Source organism: Exophiala mesophila (genome assembly GCF_000836275.1).
Source record: "Exophiala mesophila strain CBS 40295 unplaced genomic scaffold supercont1.3, whole genome shotgun sequence".
In the NCBI taxonomy this organism is placed as follows: domain Eukaryota; kingdom Fungi; phylum Ascomycota; class Eurotiomycetes; order Chaetothyriales; family Herpotrichiellaceae; genus Exophiala; species Exophiala mesophila.
In genome coordinates this window covers 2,873,918-2,891,568 of record NW_015622506.1, presented here as the reverse complement: position 1 = coordinate 2,891,568, position 17,651 = coordinate 2,873,918, and the positions used below count along the sequence as shown (strand labels likewise).

The 17,651-nt window shown below is 50.6% G+C and overlaps 7 protein-coding genes across 7 annotated transcripts; 2 read left to right on the top strand and 5 right to left on the bottom strand.

The window, feature by feature from the left end:
• Positions 1-2,013: 2,013 nt before the first annotated feature.
• Positions 2,014-3,655, bottom strand: PV10_04620 (uncharacterized protein). The gene is made up of 3 exons (XM_016369193.1): positions 3,411-3,655; positions 2,640-3,359; positions 2,014-2,587 (listed from the first exon to the last, which is right to left on the bottom strand). Exons 1-3 carry the CDS (start codon positions 3,525-3,527, stop codon positions 2,129-2,131), a joined length of 1,296 nt encoding a protein of 431 aa, XP_016224981.1. The 5' UTR covers positions 3,528-3,655; the 3' UTR covers positions 2,014-2,128.
• A 113-nt stretch (positions 3,656-3,768) lies between these two features.
• Positions 3,769-5,142, bottom strand: PV10_04619 (uncharacterized protein). The gene is made up of 4 exons (XM_016369192.1): positions 4,817-5,142; positions 4,522-4,752; positions 4,419-4,473; positions 3,769-4,364 (listed from the first exon to the last, which is right to left on the bottom strand). Exons 1-4 carry the CDS (start codon positions 4,966-4,968, stop codon positions 4,179-4,181), a joined length of 624 nt encoding a protein of 207 aa, XP_016224980.1. The 5' UTR covers positions 4,969-5,142; the 3' UTR covers positions 3,769-4,178.
• A 249-nt stretch (positions 5,143-5,391) lies between these two features.
• Positions 5,392-10,058, top strand: PV10_04618 (uncharacterized protein). The gene is made up of 2 exons (XM_016369191.1): positions 5,392-5,928; positions 5,979-10,058. Exons 1-2 carry the CDS (start codon positions 5,696-5,698, stop codon positions 9,766-9,768), a joined length of 4,023 nt encoding a protein of 1,340 aa, XP_016224979.1. The 5' UTR covers positions 5,392-5,695; the 3' UTR covers positions 9,769-10,058.
• An 18-nt stretch (positions 10,059-10,076) lies between these two features.
• On the bottom strand, positions 10,077-11,971 carry PV10_04617 (septum-promoting GTP-binding protein 1). Its single transcript, XM_016369190.1, has 3 exons — positions 11,469-11,971; positions 11,116-11,408; positions 10,077-11,062 (listed from the first exon to the last, which is right to left on the bottom strand). The coding sequence occupies exons 1-3, from the start codon at positions 11,860-11,862 to the stop codon at positions 10,886-10,888; spliced, it is 864 nt and encodes a 287-aa protein (XP_016224978.1). The 5' UTR covers positions 11,863-11,971; the 3' UTR covers positions 10,077-10,885.
• A 221-nt stretch (positions 11,972-12,192) lies between these two features.
• Positions 12,193-12,961, bottom strand: PV10_04616 (uncharacterized protein). The gene is made up of 2 exons (XM_016369189.1): positions 12,768-12,961; positions 12,193-12,707 (listed from the first exon to the last, which is right to left on the bottom strand). The coding sequence occupies exons 1-2, from the start codon at positions 12,851-12,853 to the stop codon at positions 12,257-12,259; spliced, it is 537 nt and encodes a 178-aa protein (XP_016224977.1). The 5' UTR covers positions 12,854-12,961; the 3' UTR covers positions 12,193-12,256.
• Positions 12,962-13,625: 664 nt separating this feature from the next.
• PV10_04615 (uncharacterized protein) lies at positions 13,626-16,032 on the top strand. Its single transcript, XM_016369188.1, has one exon. The coding sequence runs from the start codon at positions 13,902-13,904 to the stop codon at positions 15,885-15,887; it is 1,986 nt and encodes a 661-aa protein (XP_016224976.1). The 5' UTR covers positions 13,626-13,901; the 3' UTR covers positions 15,888-16,032.
• Positions 16,021-17,640, bottom strand: PV10_04614 (isopentenyl-diphosphate delta-isomerase). The gene has a single exon (XM_016369187.1). It carries the CDS (start codon positions 17,438-17,440, stop codon positions 16,574-16,576), a length of 867 nt encoding a protein of 288 aa, XP_016224975.1. The 5' UTR covers positions 17,441-17,640; the 3' UTR covers positions 16,021-16,573.
• Positions 17,641-17,651: the final 11 nt, after the last annotated feature.

Sequence of the window (17,651 nt, the reverse complement as noted above, 5' to 3'; positions counted from 1 at the left end):
ATCCACGTCGACGCCAGCTTCAAGAAATCCAAAATCCTTCGAGAAGGCAACTTCGCCAAGGACCTATCCAATGTTAGTTCTGTGAATCAACGGACAATTCTGCGCTGAAGCGTAGTGGATGAGAGTCTCACATCAAACGCAAAGAAATGTAACCATTCGCCCAAGTCACAAACACGGTCACTTGTAGCAAACTCGTCAAGCTTTGAAATTAAGAGCTTTACGGTACCTTCGATCCGGCTGGTGCTTTGCTGCATTGAGGCCAAACTGTACGGGGTAGCGGCGTATCGCTTCTTCACACCGTGTACTGACTCTCGAGTCTCAGTGAAGATGTCCGGGTTTTCTGGAGGTGGAAAGACGCCATAGAAGTCGGTCTTATGGAAGCCCTTGCCGGTTTTGAAGAGTTCCAGGGCGGCTTCTGGTGAAGAGAAGCTGAGTTCATTGGGGGCGATGCGAACCACAGGACCTGGCAGGGAGTTTAGCTTGGTGGCCTAGATTCTACGAATGTCAAGAATGACGTACCGTATTTCTTGTGAAGAGCGATGTGATGTTGCTCTGTTTTACCTGTCCATGTGCTCCAGACTGGAGGCGAGGTCAGTGGGGCTTGTGGCTTACTTCATGTATTGAGCCTTACCTTTCCATAGGCGTGTACATGATGCGATGAAAGGGCCAGGGAACTGTCTGAGAGGAGATGAATATCGCTTGAAGAGAGGTCGGACGAAGAGCAGAAGGAATAAGATAAGATAGGGATGGCTCTTGATGAATAGCCAGCAAGTGACAATGGCCGCTTGGGTCAAGGGAGCCTCATCGGCGACAGTCTGAGCCTGAGCCATGGTGAGAGCGTAATAGATGCACAAGGGGAAGAATGAATGGAGAACAACCAGAAACGAAACGGACAACTAAAGTACAAACCGTTTACGGGCGAGCGCATGGTGCTGTGGACGGGCGTTGCCATATCACCATCTACCGTGGATGGACCTCAATAATGGGGCAGCAGGGTGCCTCCACGAGAGCCTCGGGCTCTGACTTGTCGGTGGTCATCATGTCGGTACCGTACAAGTACATCTAACGGGAAATCCCCATGGCGTGGATACTGCACCTGCCCCACACTTGATTGTATGGGGAAACCCAGGTCCAGCCCCACGAGGTGTGGAAGGGTGCTCCGCGTACCACACCACAACTCCCTCGTAGCCATGCGTGGGTAGGGTGGTAAGATGTGGCCACACATGTGGGCGACTCGAGGCAGAGCAACCCCCGAGCGACTCCCCATGTGGTGGCGGATGAGGTATGTCAACGCGTATGGAGTGCTGACCGGTGGTTTGAAAATGCAGTCATCAAGTGGAGGAGTTGTCGTGTGTGGACTCGCCAATGATTGTTTCATCAATTGAGATGACTTCAGGTCATCAATCTCAGCCCATGGCGCCCCATGTTCGCGACTGGGCAAACAGATGCACGGGTTTTACCCAGGACTCAACCAGGAGTAGACATGTGGCCCTGGAGAAAAAGTGAAATGCCGGCCAGGGAGGACACTGACCAGCTGACGTTGGAGATGAAGTTGAAGATGAGAAAAACTGCCAACTGCCGAATCGGACCGGTCGCGCCTTCCCCCACCCACCACTTGCCTCCAAAGACCATGTAAGAAGACATGGCAGGTACCTTCCTACTTCTTACTTCAGGGAGGTAATTACCAGGTAGCTGATCATCGGCGACACGAAGATTCAACTGTGATTATGAATGGTCAGCGCCATCATCTAGATGCAGATGCAGCCATACATCCCACGCGCCATAGCTACCTGGGTACCTTAGCTACCGACACTCAGACACCACTGCCTGACGGTCGCCTTGTCTGTCTTAACCAACAACACAGTTTCAGTCAGCCCCGGCGGGTGCCTCTCCCAAAGTCGTGCAACTTCCCCACAGCTCGGGTTCTGTCACCCAGTGTGGGAGCACAAAATTGGAGATTTCTGGGGTTTCACCGGTGTCAATAACTAAAGGTAACTAGTAAGGGGATTATACCCACTCAAAAGTATATCATTCTATCCAGGTAGTGTTACATATGTAGAATGTCATCAATTAGCATGATACAAGGATGCAACTTGGCGTGGCACAGCGCGTCCTCTATTTCCAACATTCAGCCCTTGCGTTTCCTTTCACGCAACATGGCAGATTTCCCTTGACCCTCGACAGGCTCGCCATTGAGGAGCACTGTTGGTTGTTTGCCGGTGATCTCTTTCGCACCTCCCTCTTTGATCTCCACATCGGTGTCTTCTTCCTCGGAGTCGCTGCGCTCATCTGCAATCGCATTGCTGAAAACGTAGTTCTTGGCGATCCGTAGAATGAGGAACAGCCAGAACAAATTCACTGCCTGTAATAAGGCAAGGAGCGAGAATGTAATATACTGACTGATCCAGCACTTATACTGCTGTGTCTCCCAATCCAACTCAAACGGCCCAACACTCCGGAATTCGGTCAAAGTCGCCCAGAGGATGCGAAGGTTAAGATAGTGGCGGAGATACACCCACACGCCCACAAAGACGGCAAAGTAGGGCCCGACCAGGACATTGTCGAGGTAGTTCAGTGTCTTCGAAGTCTAACAAGAGTCAGCAACTGCTTCAGTCGGCGAGATTGGGCGGGGGGCTCACGGCCAGGAAGAAATCGCTGATGTCATGGGTGATATAGACTGCGATTCCCATATGCGTGAAGTGGAATCGGTAACTCAGTGCTATCAGTGCCACAGTCACGATATGATGCAAGACCAGTTCCTTGAAATCCTTTCGAGGCTTCTCCAGTTGGAGCATGAGGACGATAGCTTGTTGACCCCAGTAGCTGGCTTGTAGCAAGTAGTATGCCTTGAACAGAGCCTCGTGCTTGCGATGCGGAAATCCTTCAAACATGGCAGTTGTGTTGAAATACCACAAGGGACCCCTGGACATGACATACAGGCCAAAAGGCCCGAAGATCGAGAAATATATGGCTGTATAGACCTGTTCCATAAACCTAGCCTGCTTTGCTCGCTTCCTGATCCCACACCAGATCGCCATGGGTCTGATGACCCTCTGCATCAAAAATTCTCGCGTAAAGCTCAACACGATCATGTAGAAGGAGACAAAGGCCATGTCAGCTTTGCCTTTGCCGTACATATTTGGCCCGCCGGGGTAGTCAGGGCCGAGAGGGTAGGAGAGGAAGATGGCGCGGTGAAGAGGATTTTGTTCGCCGGGATTCACGTAGTAGGCAATCAATATGGCCAGCATGAGAATCAGAGGATTGATCCACGTGTGCTTTAGAGAGATGTGTTTCCATTTGCGAAGGATCGATCGGGCTTTGCGTCTTTTCGAGTGCGGTTTCAATTCTCGTTCTGCGGCCTGTCAACCATCAGTATTGGACACATCTGTCTCAGAGAGCATTGCACCGACCGAGGGACGCAAATTCGAATTGTTTGGGCGCGACAGCATCGTTGCCAACGCCGGGGCACTGGTGTCACCACGAGGGTCGCCCCCGAGGTTACTTGATGTTCGGCGTGGGCGACCCATGACTGTGAAATATTCAGCCCAACTCAGTCGCACGCTGTTTGATTGTCACCAAGACAAAGTCGCAGACCGAAGGGGTAGAGTAGATGCAATTCTTTTTCTAGTTGTTACTTTTATCGAAAGTGTTCCAGTGCAGGAGCGGGTGTAAGCAACTTCCGGGCCTTTCCTTTTCCAGGGCCCCGTTTAATTGCATCCATTCTTAAAAATCCTGGAGAACATCCCAGGTCACGTGGTTTGGAACCTATTCGCTCTTCAAGAACAATCTTCTATGGTTATCATCGTCTAAGCAATCCTCCTACCACTCAGAGAAGGATGTCTATGCTCTTTTCTGGCCTAGATTGGCCAATACCTAACCAATGTGACTGTCTCTGAGACTTCAATCCGCAGGTACGCTCTTAGTAATGTGGTAATCTTCTTTGTATATTGAACCAGCATTATGTACAAGTTTTGGTTTTGGACCCGTCAGCCATGACATAACGAGACACCTATGCCTCCATGGATGCAAAGCGGACTCTTCCGTAACCGGAAAGTCAATGCTGCCGCCGATGGTCGAGCCCGCTCGAGGTCCTTTAGAACCTTTGATCGTTGTACTATCGGACTCCCAGTAGATTGTATGCGCATTGGACCAGGCTTTGGCTGCCTGCCATTATTGATTTACTCTTCTTTGTCCTCCTTGGACTCGCCTTCTTCGGAGGAGCTGTCGCCCTTCTCTCCTTCTGTGGATTGACTGGTATCAACAGTGCCGTGAATCTTGGCCGTCTCTGGGACCCCTTCGCTCTTCTTGCTCTTGCTAGGGTCGTCTAGCTTAGGATTCTTAGCGCCCGTGACATCGCTTTGAGCCTGCCAGAGAGTCAGATACTGCACCAGTAACGCAGTGTCAACAAGTCAACGTACATCCTTTTCACCCTTGGATTCGGTCTCTGCATCCTCTGGAACTGCACCGGGAGCTCTGGCAACGTTTTAGTAATTGTTCAGACTTTGTCGCTGTATACCCTACTTTTTCTCGGATTCATCTTCTGAGTCATCTGTCTTTTCAGCTTCATCTGATGCAGGTTTGCTCTCCTCGGAGGATTCACCCTTCTCTTCCTCTCCGCTAGATTCCTCCTTGGCCTCCTCGGCGGATTCCTCTTTGTGTGCGTCGTGGCCGTGGCCATGCTCCGAGGGTGTGGGCCCTTGTGCATAGAGCCATGATGCCGCTGGAACTGTGAAGACGATGGAGCCGATTAACCTGGCAACAGAGTCAGATTATGCCCGGGCTCATGTGATGTAGTATGATGAAGATCGAAACTCACCAAGGAATATCACTGCCCTTCTTGGCCTCATGGCCACTGGCATAAGACCGTTGCCCAACACCCCGTAACGTTGTTCGAGCTTGGATACCGGCTCTTTTGAAGGTGGCAGCTCGGAGACTGCCCCGGAGGACTGAGGCTCTAGGTAGGACCATTTGGGCACTGGGAGTGAGGGTGAGCTTGTGGAAGCGAACAAAAATCGTGTCGAAGAAGGCTGAGGGTAGGAGGAGTATTCAAGGTGAGGGTGGATGGCGCAAGAAACAGCTTTACAATTATGCTCTGGTCCCGGCTTTCTCCTCAGTCGACCTTCAATAATGGGGAGCTTCCAGGTACCGCCGCAGTGCTCGCTAGGCTCCTTGCCCAAGGCTTGAGCTTCCAGCCTCCAACTTTGCTAATCGAGCTCCAACTTTACAAATGCAGTAACTTAGCCGGAGGCAAATGCCAAGATATCTTGCATCTCCGACGTCATTGGTCAAGGGTCATTCGCACTCCCGCAAATCAGAACGCGCCCTCGAGATTCAACGACTTCCCCTCCAACCCTCACTGTGGAGAGATATTGCTGAAGAGGCAGTGTGACTGACACAATTTCACCTCTCTACTCGGTCCTTTACTGTACCAATTCGTTTTGCTTGTTAATACTCCTCATGGAAATGGTTCGTGGAATCCTTGCTTGCCTACCGTGAAGCGTTTCAGCATTTCAGCGTTACAAATGCACCATCTTTCTCCCTCGCCTCCTCCTTCTGATCAACCCACCGCCTCCGCCAACACCTTTTTCCTCTGTTGAAAAAGCAAAAGCATAGGACAACAGTCAGTACCGGCATTGAGCACAAGATTGGGCCTGTGTGATTCTTGTGGCTTCCACGCCAAAAACACACCTCCATCATGTCTCGAGACCGCAGCGGCACGCAAATGAGCATCGCGAACCTCCTAAGCAAACTCAATGACCCGGATCCAGACATTCGCTTCATGCAATTGAGTGACCTTTCTAATCTTCTCAATGCCACGTCCTCTGAGTATCTCCGCTCTGACCCGCACATGGCTGCGAGGATCATTGAGGGTTTGCTAAAGGCACTGTCTGATCCGCATGGCGAAGTCCAAAATCAAGCCTTGAAATGGTAAGATTACATTTCAATCACCCAAACAGAAGTTGTTCTGACTGATACAGTGTCGGTCCTCTTGCAACGAGAACCCCCAACGAGATAATCGCCCCCCTTATTGACAAATTAACCGATCTCACAACGTCGGACATCGATATCTCGATCCCCAATACGGCCTTACGGACGCTAATTGCCTATTTACCCCAGCCTCATCCAGGTACTGAGAGTGCGGCAGTCAATGATGCATACATCGCCGTCAGCAAAGTCTTGATCCCAAGACTAGTCGGACGTGTTGTTCTTCCGCAAAGCAAGCCTGCACCACAATTGCCCACCGGCCTCCTTCAGAGACAAAAAGACAAGGGCTATAGCAGCGATGCAGTCGATGTTATGATTGAAATTGTCAAATGCTACGGCCCGATGATTAAGGATCAAGAGTTGGTTGCACTTGCCCAAGCCACCATGAATATCATTGAGAGTCCACAGGCTGGAGGAGTTGTCAAGAAGCGGGCGCTCGCAGGCATCGGCGCCCTACTGATCCATTTCAATGACTCTCAAGTCAGCTCATTCGTCAATGTCATTACCAAGAGCTTCCAAAGTGGTCACTTGACCGTGGAGCACCAGCGGTTTCTGATTGCCACGATCGGCACTTTGGCTCGCTCTAGTCCGGCTAAGTTTGGACCCTATCTCGACCAAGTGGTGCCCTCAGTGCTTCAGATCTTGAGTCAAGAAGAACTCTCTGCTTCGGCAAACCTCTCTGACGACGAGAATGAAGTTGACCCAGAAGTCGAGGAATTGCGAGAAACTGCTCTTGTAGCCCTCGAAGCTTTACTCGGATCATGCCCTGTGCAGATGAAACCCCATCTTCCTATCGCGATTGAGTCAGCCCTGAGATTCTTGAAGTACGACCCGAATGTCGCCGACCATGAGGATGATGAGATGGGCGGAACTCAGGAGAGCAATTCTGATGATGGCGTCACAGAAGACGCCCTGGATGAGGACGAGGACGAGGACGATGAGTACGCCGAGCTTGATGATGATGATGCTTTCAGCGATGTCGATGACATGAGCTGGAAGGTCAGAAGATGTGCTGCAAAGACTTTGCACACAATCGTTTCAGCCGTGTCTGCTGCTGATCGTGCCACATTGTTTGGCACCATCGCTCCTGTCCTCATCAGTCGATTATTCAGTGAGCGGGAAGATAGCGTGCAATTGGAACTTATATCCACGACCACCGCTTTGATTAGAAAGACTGGTTCTGGGCTGACACAGACAATTTCAAGACGCGACTCGTCGGAGAGTGTGGCTGCACCGCCTAACACGCGAAAGCGAAGACGACAAGACAGCGAGGCTGATCGCAAAGACCCGGATTTGAGAGGACTGATTGCTTCAAGATCAAGTCCTCCCATCCTCCCCGCATCCCCGCCTACCGGTTCTCAGGCTGAGCTTCTATCTCTAGTACCAAAGATCGTCCAGGCTCTATCCAAGCTTTGGAAGAAGGCTACCATCTCGTTGAGACAAGCTGCTGTGACCATGCTGAAAACACTTGCTTTAGCAAGGAATGGAATCCTGTCTGATCATCTGCAACAGCTAGAAGATCCCATTGCAGATGCCCTGAAACATTCGTCAACAACTGGGTCGGGAAGTACGAGTTCGGGAACATCGGCTACAATCGCCAGCCTCCAAATTGAAACTCTGAATCTCATTAGCGCTGTCACGGAGACCAACGAGACAACAGTTCTGGTTCCATTCGTCATTGCTCTGATTCCTCCAGTGACAGCAATTGCTCGAGAGCGGAATTTCAAAGTTTCTACCGAGGCCCTGTCTACGATTGAGCAATTTGCCAAAGCCTTGACGCCTCCTCGACTATTGACCACTAACCAAGACCACGCGATTCATATTGAGAAATTGTGGGATGTGGTCGTGGATAGAGTCACTGACAACAATACTGATCTCGAGGTCCGGCACCGCGCCATTCAAGTGTTTGGGGTTCTCCTCGCTCGGACATCATCTACACAGCTCCTTCCCCCTGCAACCAGAACTAAGAGCTTGGGAATCCTTAATGATCGTCTGAAAAATGAGACTACAAGATTGGCAAGCGCTAGAGCCATTGGCCTTATTGGTGAGGCTGCCAGCATACACGATAACATCGGGTCTGCTTGGATCCAGGATGTCTCGATCGAAATGGCCAATCAGCTACGTAAAGCCGATCGTGCTCTAAGAACGTCTTGCCTGGAGTCATTACAGTATTTGGCGCTAAACCCGGTCACATCTGCACAGTACGAAACGGAGACGATCTTGCAACTCGAAGCCTTACTGCTCCCTCTGGTTACTGGGTCTGATTTGCATTTATTGACACCTGCCCTGGTCATTTTGTCCAAAATCATACCGACAAACGCAGATGCTCTGGTCAATGCTGATATCGTCAATGCTCTATGCAGTCTCACCAAGTCTCGCATGGAAGGACCTCCGCTGCGAGCATACCTCCTCGTTGTCAAAGTCATCGGAGAACATGGAGTTGGTGCACCTCTCATGAAAGGATTGTTGAGCGTTGGAACTGCCGGCGAAACCATGGTTCTCGGGAGAGCAATAGGAACGCTTCTTGTCTATGGCGGCGATAACCTTGGGGTCACCATCTCGGACTTTCTCAAGGAATTGGAAGCTTCCCAAGACATTCGAGCCGTGTGTCTTGCTTTAGCAGTCCTTGGGGAAGTAGGTTTCCGAGCAGGCACAAAGTCACCCTTTAAAATGGACGTTTTTGTTCAATGCCTCTCTGCAGATTCCGACAAAGTGCGTCTTACAGCTGCGGTTGCGCTCGGCAGTGCCAGCTCGAACAACGTCGCCGAATGTCTACCTGTAATTCTACAGAGTCTGACACAATCACCATCCCAGGATTACCTTTACTTGCATTCACTCAAGGAAATTCTGGAGCATTCGGAAAGCTCCTTTACGGACATGATTCCCTTCCTACCAGAGCTTTGGGAGAAGCTGTTTGCCGTCTCTCAATCAGAGGATAACAGCGCTGTGGGTGCAGAGTGCATTGGTCGTCTGGCGACGATAGACCCAAATACCTACATTCCTCAACTCTTCAAATCCCTCGAAGACACGAACCCAACCGTACGTGGCACGGTTATTTCAGCCTTCCGGTATACTTTGGGTGATGTTGGGACTTCCTACAACACGATATTGTCCAAGACGATAACCCCGATCCTGAAGACCATGTTGAGCGACTCGGATCTTGGCAACCGTCGTCTAGCCGTCACCACCCTCAATGCAGCTATCCACAATAAGCCGGAGTTGATCATTGCTGATATTGGAGAACTTTTGCCAATTGTCCTAGATGATTCTCGGATCAAGCCAGAGCTGGTGAAAGTGATCAAGATTGGACCATTCACACATCACGAGGACAGCGGACTTGACTTGCGCAAGTCGACATATGCCACAATGTACGCGCTCCTCGATACTCCATCTGCAGTTCCCCATCTCCCCATCCCCAAGATCTTTGATCGCATTCTGGACGGGATTCCGGATGATCACGATATTCGTACGTTGTGCAACCTCATGCTGGGCCGTCTCAGTACCATCGATCCCGATGAGACACGTCGCCGTTTGTCGCCTTTGGCCGAGAAATTCCGGGTTGTGTTGGGCACCAAGATCAAAGAGAACGCAGTCAAACAGGAAATTGAAAAGGTGAACGAAGCAAACGCGGCCGTTATCCGGACGACACTAGAGCTTGATCACAAGTTTCCCACTGCCACGACCGAGCTGACAGGAGAAATGGTACAATGGAAGGGATACATTGAGTTTGTGAAGAAGGAGTTCACTCAGATGGTTAGGAATATTCTCGAGGAGAATTCTTGACTGTTGGACTGAGTGATGAGGGAATCGGGGATCAATACCGGCATGCAGAAGCATCTTTTAAAGTCTTGTAGTGTGAGAATTGTCAATACCGACTTGGGACTCGGTATATGGTGGTCAAGAATTGTGTCGTCGACATGGCGCGATGATGATTATCAGGGAACAAACATCTCGCTGGGGATGAAGAACTGCACATAAATAGAACAACGCCGGAAGGGCGGAGGAACGCAAAACTCAAATGACCACAATCAATCACCATTACTCGATGCATGACTAGTGAGGCTGCTGATGGGAAATGATTATAGCTATGGCTATGGCTTTCTTGTTGCTCAACCTGCAAGCAAAACTTGTGCCGTGAGAAGATCTCTACTTAGTGGAGGAGCGAACTCATCAACTCTCCCTCCCTCTCTCTCTCTTCGTGCAGAGCACACAAGAACATTGATCCGAAACCCACCCACACATTTCTCATACAGCAAATCTAGTTTGATTCTGAGGATCATTGCGAGCCCAATTGGCCGTTCGCCCAACTGCGATAACTAGACGCGATACAATTTCTTACATATAGTCCAGTGACTGTGCCAGTGGCGATGACAATGGCAGTGTCTAGACCCGACCCTGTCCCTCAATCTCAGGATCTCGACCTCATTTTCAATATGCATTGCATTGCATCCAACTCCTCTCCTTGAGCTCTCAAGACCCATGGCTCTGTCTACCATGTTGCTCCGCTGCTAAACAAGGACAAGGAAGTAAGGGGATGATTGGTGCGGGGGTTGTTCTTGTTGTTGTTGATTCTCAATCGGGACAAACGAAAGTTTTCGATGGACGTGATGATGATGTTTGTGATGTCGATGTACGACTGTACAGTGTCGGCAAGACGGGATGACAAAAAGGGTGGACATGGGCGTGGCGTTGTCTCTGGGTGTGGCTTGATTTATTTTTTCAAGTCGTAGAGGCCTTTGGAGCGAAAGGTTGCATGGAGGATGGAAGAGGATCAATGATGATGGCGATTGCGGAGTGCATCCTTGACGTAAAGCTTTTGTATTCCACATGTATGGACTGATTCCGAGGTCAGAATACAAAGAGGCTTTCGGTAGTATAGGAGCCGCAGAAGGTTTCATCTCTAGTTCGTAGACTGATAGAGGAGCAAAGGTTCGCCGACATTCTCGATTTCAGGGATGGTGCATTTCAAATCAAAGGCCTTGGAAAGGACGATTTTGAAGATCTTTTGGACGTTGATACTGTGGCTGGTGCTGCTGAAAATGAGACTGGCTCTCATAGCTTTTGCAAAACGACGGGCCTGGTAGAATTGTAAGCGGTGAGGAGAGACTTTCGGATGGGGAGGGATTATACCTGATTGCTGATTTCTTCTTGGTCCTCCCTGGGGAAGTTGACGAAGTGATCATATTTGGTGCCGATGAGGAATGGGATAGCAGTCTTGTTGAAACCTCGGCCTTGTCTGTACCATTCCTTGATACTGTTCAAGGTGGATTTCCGGGTGAGGTCAAACATGAAGAGGATGGCAACTGCATCATTACAAACTAGAGGCAACATGTTGACAAACTCTCGTTGACCGCCGAGATCCCAGATCGAAAAGGTGATTTCCGTGTTGCGTATTGAAATGGTCTTTTCCATGAAGTTGACGCCTAGTAAAAGGAATCAGCAGACTGATGGAGAACGGGGGTAAGGAAGGTTACAACACGCACCCAATGTTTGAATGTAATCCTCATCCCAACTGCCTTCGACATACTTGACCATCAAAGAAGTCTTGCCGATTTGAGCATCACCTACCATACCAACTTTGATCACAACACTGCTCTTGTTGGCTGGTTGTTGTCTGTTCTCCTGTTGATATTGTGTTTGTTGGGTGCCGCCCATGGCTGAGTCGGGTCGAGAACTTGGCTGGGGGTATAAACCGGGGGAATTGTATCTCTGATTGGGATCTTGGTCTATAGGAGGTGTAGAAGTGTTCTGGGAAAAGGCAGTGTTCTGAATGGCGGTGTTGTCGGAGTCATCTTGGGAGTGGAGGGTTTGTTGATCGACGATATACGGATTGTAGGCGCCGTCGGCGGGGTAGTCATTCGAAGAGACGGCGTCCATGACTACGAAGGCGTCCGGACACAACGAGTGAGATGGTTGCAGAATGAGAAAAGAATACAAAAGGGCCTGTCAAGCCATGAGATGTGTTTGCAATGCGGAAGAAACCCGAGGTTTGTTCATGGGATGGTCGAGGGCTGAACTGCGGTGCGGCTTTGACAATGTAATGATGGGCGACGTGGGAACCAATCAACACGCCCACATCACCTGTCAGCCGCCGACGCGTTCTGGACGCCAAGCTGCAGCCTTATCATGTGACACACTGAGCAATCAAGCAGTAGAGGATGGGGGGAGCGGGAGAGGCACGACAGAGTGAGTTCAGTGTACCACTGACGAGGTCACAGCCATCTATTATATACATCATTGAAGGTCATTTCTCTGACAGTGTCTGGAATAGTTACAATATCGTTCTGCGTCCGACTCGTGATGCTTGTGCTTCGGAACCTAAGAACAACCCGCATGCCACGATAATGGCGGTGGCTACAATTAGTGACACGAACTGAGTCTTGATTCCCGATTGAACCAAAGCACGGCGATTCGCGTATTTGGTCACTGTCTTCATGTAATTGGCCACGCCACTCACGAGACAAACCACAGCAAGGATCCAAAAGATGAGACCTAGAGGTTGAGATAGGCTACGTTCAAGCGGAGTGGGTTGGTGTTTAAGGTGGAAGTTGGTGTAGATGGCGACTGAGACCACTGTGAGGAAGATCGAAAGACGAAGCCAGGACAAAAATGTCCGTTCATTTGCACAGTGATCTCGAGCGTCGGATTGAACATTGGTGAAGAGTAACGGAGCGTACAAGGGTGTCTTGAGAAAGAGCTTGACGCTGTTGTCTGGATGAAGTCTGGGGATGTCAGGTCATGTCTTGCGCAACGTCAAGAGGAACTATTGTTCATTTACTTACTCGTCTGCTTGAATGGTAGTGGTCACAGGGTTGTACAACCAATGCCGTCGGTCGCTCACTTGGGGATTTGTTGTGCCAGGGTCCATTGAGGAAGGTTTGGGAGAAGGCCAGCCAGCCTCAACGGCACAGAAGCGTATTGATAGGAACCAAAGTCACCTCGAAAAGCGACATTTGGGAAATGTCATATGGTTAGGGTTTCTATTGCAATCAAGAGTCGATGTCGTGATTATTAGGCTGTATGTGCATATCTACCTAGGTACTTAAAGCACGGCCCAATGAGCTCCCCCAGAAATCCGAATCATGGGGACCTTCTTTTAGGGCCAAGGCCAGAGCCAAGCATGTGAGATGGGGGAGTTGAAGCCTGCAATCCGCCTAATAATTATCGGCGTCTCGGGACTATTAAGCTTGACCGGCGCCACACTCCAATACCATAGATGGGGAAAATATGGTTATAAGGTCCATCGATCAGCATGAAACTTATGAGCTCTCTGGTCATAGAAGTGCACGATAACTCATAGATATCTAGTTGGGGAGGACACCGTGGTTGAGCACACTCGGTCACTCGCCTAAAGTGCTGCACATGGGCTGGGGTGGTCTCAACGCGCTGATCTCCAGCGAGCATCCGAATGTGGTAGGGCCTGCCGATTCGCCACAAGCTCCAGGCGTCTCTAGGCTATCTGTATTCTTAAAGAGCCCAAGACCTCGATGCCCCCACGGCCTCTAAACACCCCTGATCCTGATAACCTATCGCCTAAAGGGTAAGATGACCTCAACATGGTGGAGGTGATCAACAGCTTCAAGCTCGTGTTGGCTTTATCATCCCTCAGCCTCTATCGACCTCTTTCCACTTTTCCCCAGCCCGCTCTATTCTTTCTCTGCTTCTTCTCTCCATTTTCCTGTCGACGGACCATAGCACTCGAGTTAAGAGCCTCCAAAACCCGCTCATACAATACTTCCAAGACCGCTGTGACATCTCGAGCATGTGAATACTGATACTCATCTCCATCTGCACGGGATTTGGATTTCCCCCACCATTTCAAGATCCAGTGATCCACTCCAAACAGTCACTCTGCTCCAAACTGAACCCCTTCTACACGGCCACTGCACCCTCTACTGCTTTACCAGACGCACACCATGACCACCCCTTCGAGACATCTCAACGCACTCGAGCGGGTCACCAGTGCTACCAGCAGAGTCTTCTCCCATTCTTTACCCGACAGCTCCCCAATTGCCCAAGCCTCCATTGCAAGAGACCTCGCCGATGACGACGACTCTGAAGCTGCCGAGTCAGAATCCGAATCCGACTCAGAAGCTTCGACGCTGAGGCCCTCGACCTCCGCCCCAGGACATAATTACTCCTTCATCGGTTCCTACCGTCGTCCAAGTTTTAGCGCTGCCGGGAACAGAGCTACCGTCCTCCCCCGATCTATTCAAGAGCATGACAGACTCTCCAAGCGTGAAAGAGACCAGGCCTTGGAAGAGGAACGGAGTCTATTGCGTGACAACAATATAATCCCACCAAAACACCCACAGACCGACGAAGGCCGGAGGAAGAGCTTGTTCGGTGGCTACTTGAATATTCCAGGCGGAGATCGCAAGATCGTCCCAGGGGACCAAGCCCTTGCACCTGGCCATGTGGGCGATGCCATTGCCTCCGAGGTCTCTCCCCTTCTCGGAGATCCAACGCTTCCCTATGGTGGACAAGGGGATCGAGAAAATATCGAGGCCAAGTGGGAAGAGGCTGTTGCAGCTGGCATGATTCAGACGACATGGCAGCGCGAAGCCAAAGTCATTGCCCGTTATTCCGCCCCTTTGATGGTCACATTTGTACTTCAATACTCATTGACTGTCGCAAGTATCTTCACCGTTGGTCATATTGGCACGGTCGAGCTCGGAGCTGTGAGTCTAGCGTCCATGTCTGCCAACATCTCCGGATACGCCATCTATCAAGGCCTGGCCACATCCTTGGATACACTCTGTGCACAAGCATTTGGTTCTGGGCGCAAGAAGCTGGTTGGCCTACAAATGCAACGAATGATCTACTTTCTCTGGACCATCACCATCCCCATTGCCATCATCTGGCTCAGCGCTGACAAAATCCTCCGCGCACTGGTCCCTGAGCCCGAAGTCGCCCGCCTAGCCGCTCTCTATCTCAAAATCGTCCTCATAGGCGCGCCAGGATACGCCGCATTCGAAGCCGGAAAACGATTCGTCCAAGCCCAAGGTCTGTTCTCCGCCTCACTCTACGTCCTCCTTTTCTGTGCCCCATTCAACGCATTCATGAACTGGCTATTTGTCTGGAAATTACAATGGGGATTCGTTGGCGCACCCACCGCCGTGGCCATCACCGACACACTGCTCCCCATTGGGCTGTTCATCTATGTCCGCTTCTTCTCCAAATCAGGCATGTCATGCTGGAATGGGTTCACCAAAAGAGCGTTTTCAAACTGGGGCCCCATGATCAAACTCGCTTTACCCGGAGTCATCATGATTGAAGCCGAATGTCTTGCCTTTGAAGTCTTGACGTTCGCAGCCAGTTACTTTGGCACCACGGTACTTGCTGCGCAATCCGTTCTGGCGACATTGACCAGCTTGACATTCCAAATTCCCTTCCCTCTCTCCATCGCGGGGTCTACTCGCGTCGCCAATTTAATCGGCGCCACACTCGCCGATGCCGCCAAAGTCAGCACCAAAGTCACTTTTTCCGCTGCCATTATCGTGGGCATTCTTAATGTGACTTTACTCTCCACCCTGAAAGATTACATCCCGCGTCTCTTCACTTCGGACCCGGATGTCATCGAGATCGTCGCTGCGATTCTGCCACTCTGTGCCGCATTCCAACTCTTCGACGCCCTTGCTGCCGCGTGTAACGGCATTCTACGAGGTCTTGGTCGTCAAGAGTTTGGCGGCTATGTTCAGTTGTTTTGCTACTATGTCTTCGCCATGCCCATCAGTTTTGGCACTGCTTTTGGACTTGATTGGGGTCTATGGGGGTTGTGGACGGGTGTTGCTCTGGCTTTGGGTCTGGTCGCTTTGATCGAGTTCATTTACCTCAGCCGTACAGACTGGCAGCGCAGTGTGGAGGAGGCCCGTCAGAGAAATGCTGATTCGGGCGCTTAGTCTCAGTAGTCTGGGGAAGTTGCCTCTTGGCTTGACGAGGGGCCGGTATCATATATATATAGTGTTGCTATGAACATAAACTGTTGATTTGGAAGGTCTGGTCTGGTTTTATTACTTTGAGCAAAGCTAGTGTGTTGAATTGATTTGGTTGTGAACACTATATGCCTCTTCTACTCTGGGATTCGCCTAATAGACTGATCCTGTATTTAATGGCACAGGAGTGCTGGTGTGAGGTTGTTCGAGACTCAACCAATTTAAAAGGCACAAACAACATTGTTAGACTCCTCCCAGGCCAATCCCTCAAGTTCAATATGTTTGTTTCCTCGCCCACACTGACCTACTCAAAAGCATCGCTGGTGATATGAGTACAGTAAGCCTAAGCCATGCGCTAAGGCGAGGGAAACCATTGGTTTACTCATCCACCGCCATCCTCCATGGGCTGTGCAACTGCAGCCCAATGGCAATCCTGCTTCTTTCCGACGGAGGTGTGAGCCCTTCTGACTCTTTCGTGGTATAGCTGGATGGATACTCTGTATCAACGCTGAAGAAGGGTTTGGCTGTTGTCTGGGCCTGTGAGCCACTGTTGATTTTGCCTGTATTGGCAGAGAATCCTCAAGGGCTGGCCTACTTTCGAAGCCATGCGTTCAAGGTCCCTTTCTGATATGTGCACTTGTCCCTCGTTGCTCTCACATCCTTCTGATTCCTGACTCGTTTGTGAATTCACTCAGTTTCCCCTGCACAAGTGCCCCCCACCAGTCGAACAGCATGCCTTCACAAATGAGCCTGAACCACGGTGTATACTTCAAATCTTTGTGTACACCAGTCTTGGACTCGACATCTTTGAATAATTGCCGCAGTTCATCGGCACTAACCCATTTTGTGTCTTTGACCTCATTCTTATTGGGCTCCAGCGTTACGTCGGCTTCCACAAATAGGATATAGTCGATCTCATGCTCTCCCCACTTGCCGTCTGACGGCGCAAGGTAGTGGATGCGGGTAAGGAATTCGAAATCGCCGATAGGAACTTGCGAGGCTGGGATACCCAGTTCGTGGTTCAACTTGCGGACTGCAGCTCGTTTGGCGCCTTCGACATTGCTGGGTAGGTCCCCGAGGCCCGTTTCCGAAGGATGGGCAAGGGGGTGTGAACAGCAGGTGTTGGTCCACATATCAGGAAAGGTGATTTTCTCTGTCGCTCGTTGCTGAAGGAGGAGTTTCTTTGTCTTGGGGTCAAACAGAAAGACGGAAAATGCGCGGTGAAGGAGACCTTGATTGATGTTGGTCATGAGATGGCAGGACTTTTTTGAAGCTGAGCCAATGACTTGGTCTTCGTTGTCGAGGACGATGCAGACTTCATCCATCAAACGTATTTGTTCCTCATCGTAGCCAGCTAGGTCGTCGGTAGCTGTAGAAGACTCACGATCCGAGGGTACGGCATTCGGTTCCATGTCTGCGCCGATCAATCGAGTATGAACTTCAGGAAACAGGGTGAGGACATTTTCGCGAGTGACGGTGGTGGTGGTGGTGGTGGTGGTGGTGGTCGTAGTGGTAGACATGTCGACTTGAGGGCAATGAGAAGTGTGGCTGGTTCGGATACAATAGACGGCGCCTTGAAAGAAAGTAATGAACTGGCTCTCAGAGAGCGAGAGGACAATATAGCACCGGTGGTGGCGATGGCGACCAGCAGCTTTGATTTCAACAAGGGGGGGCAGATCAGGGCGAGGACGAAACGAGGGCGGTGAAGCAACAATTTAATTGGGGCGTGGG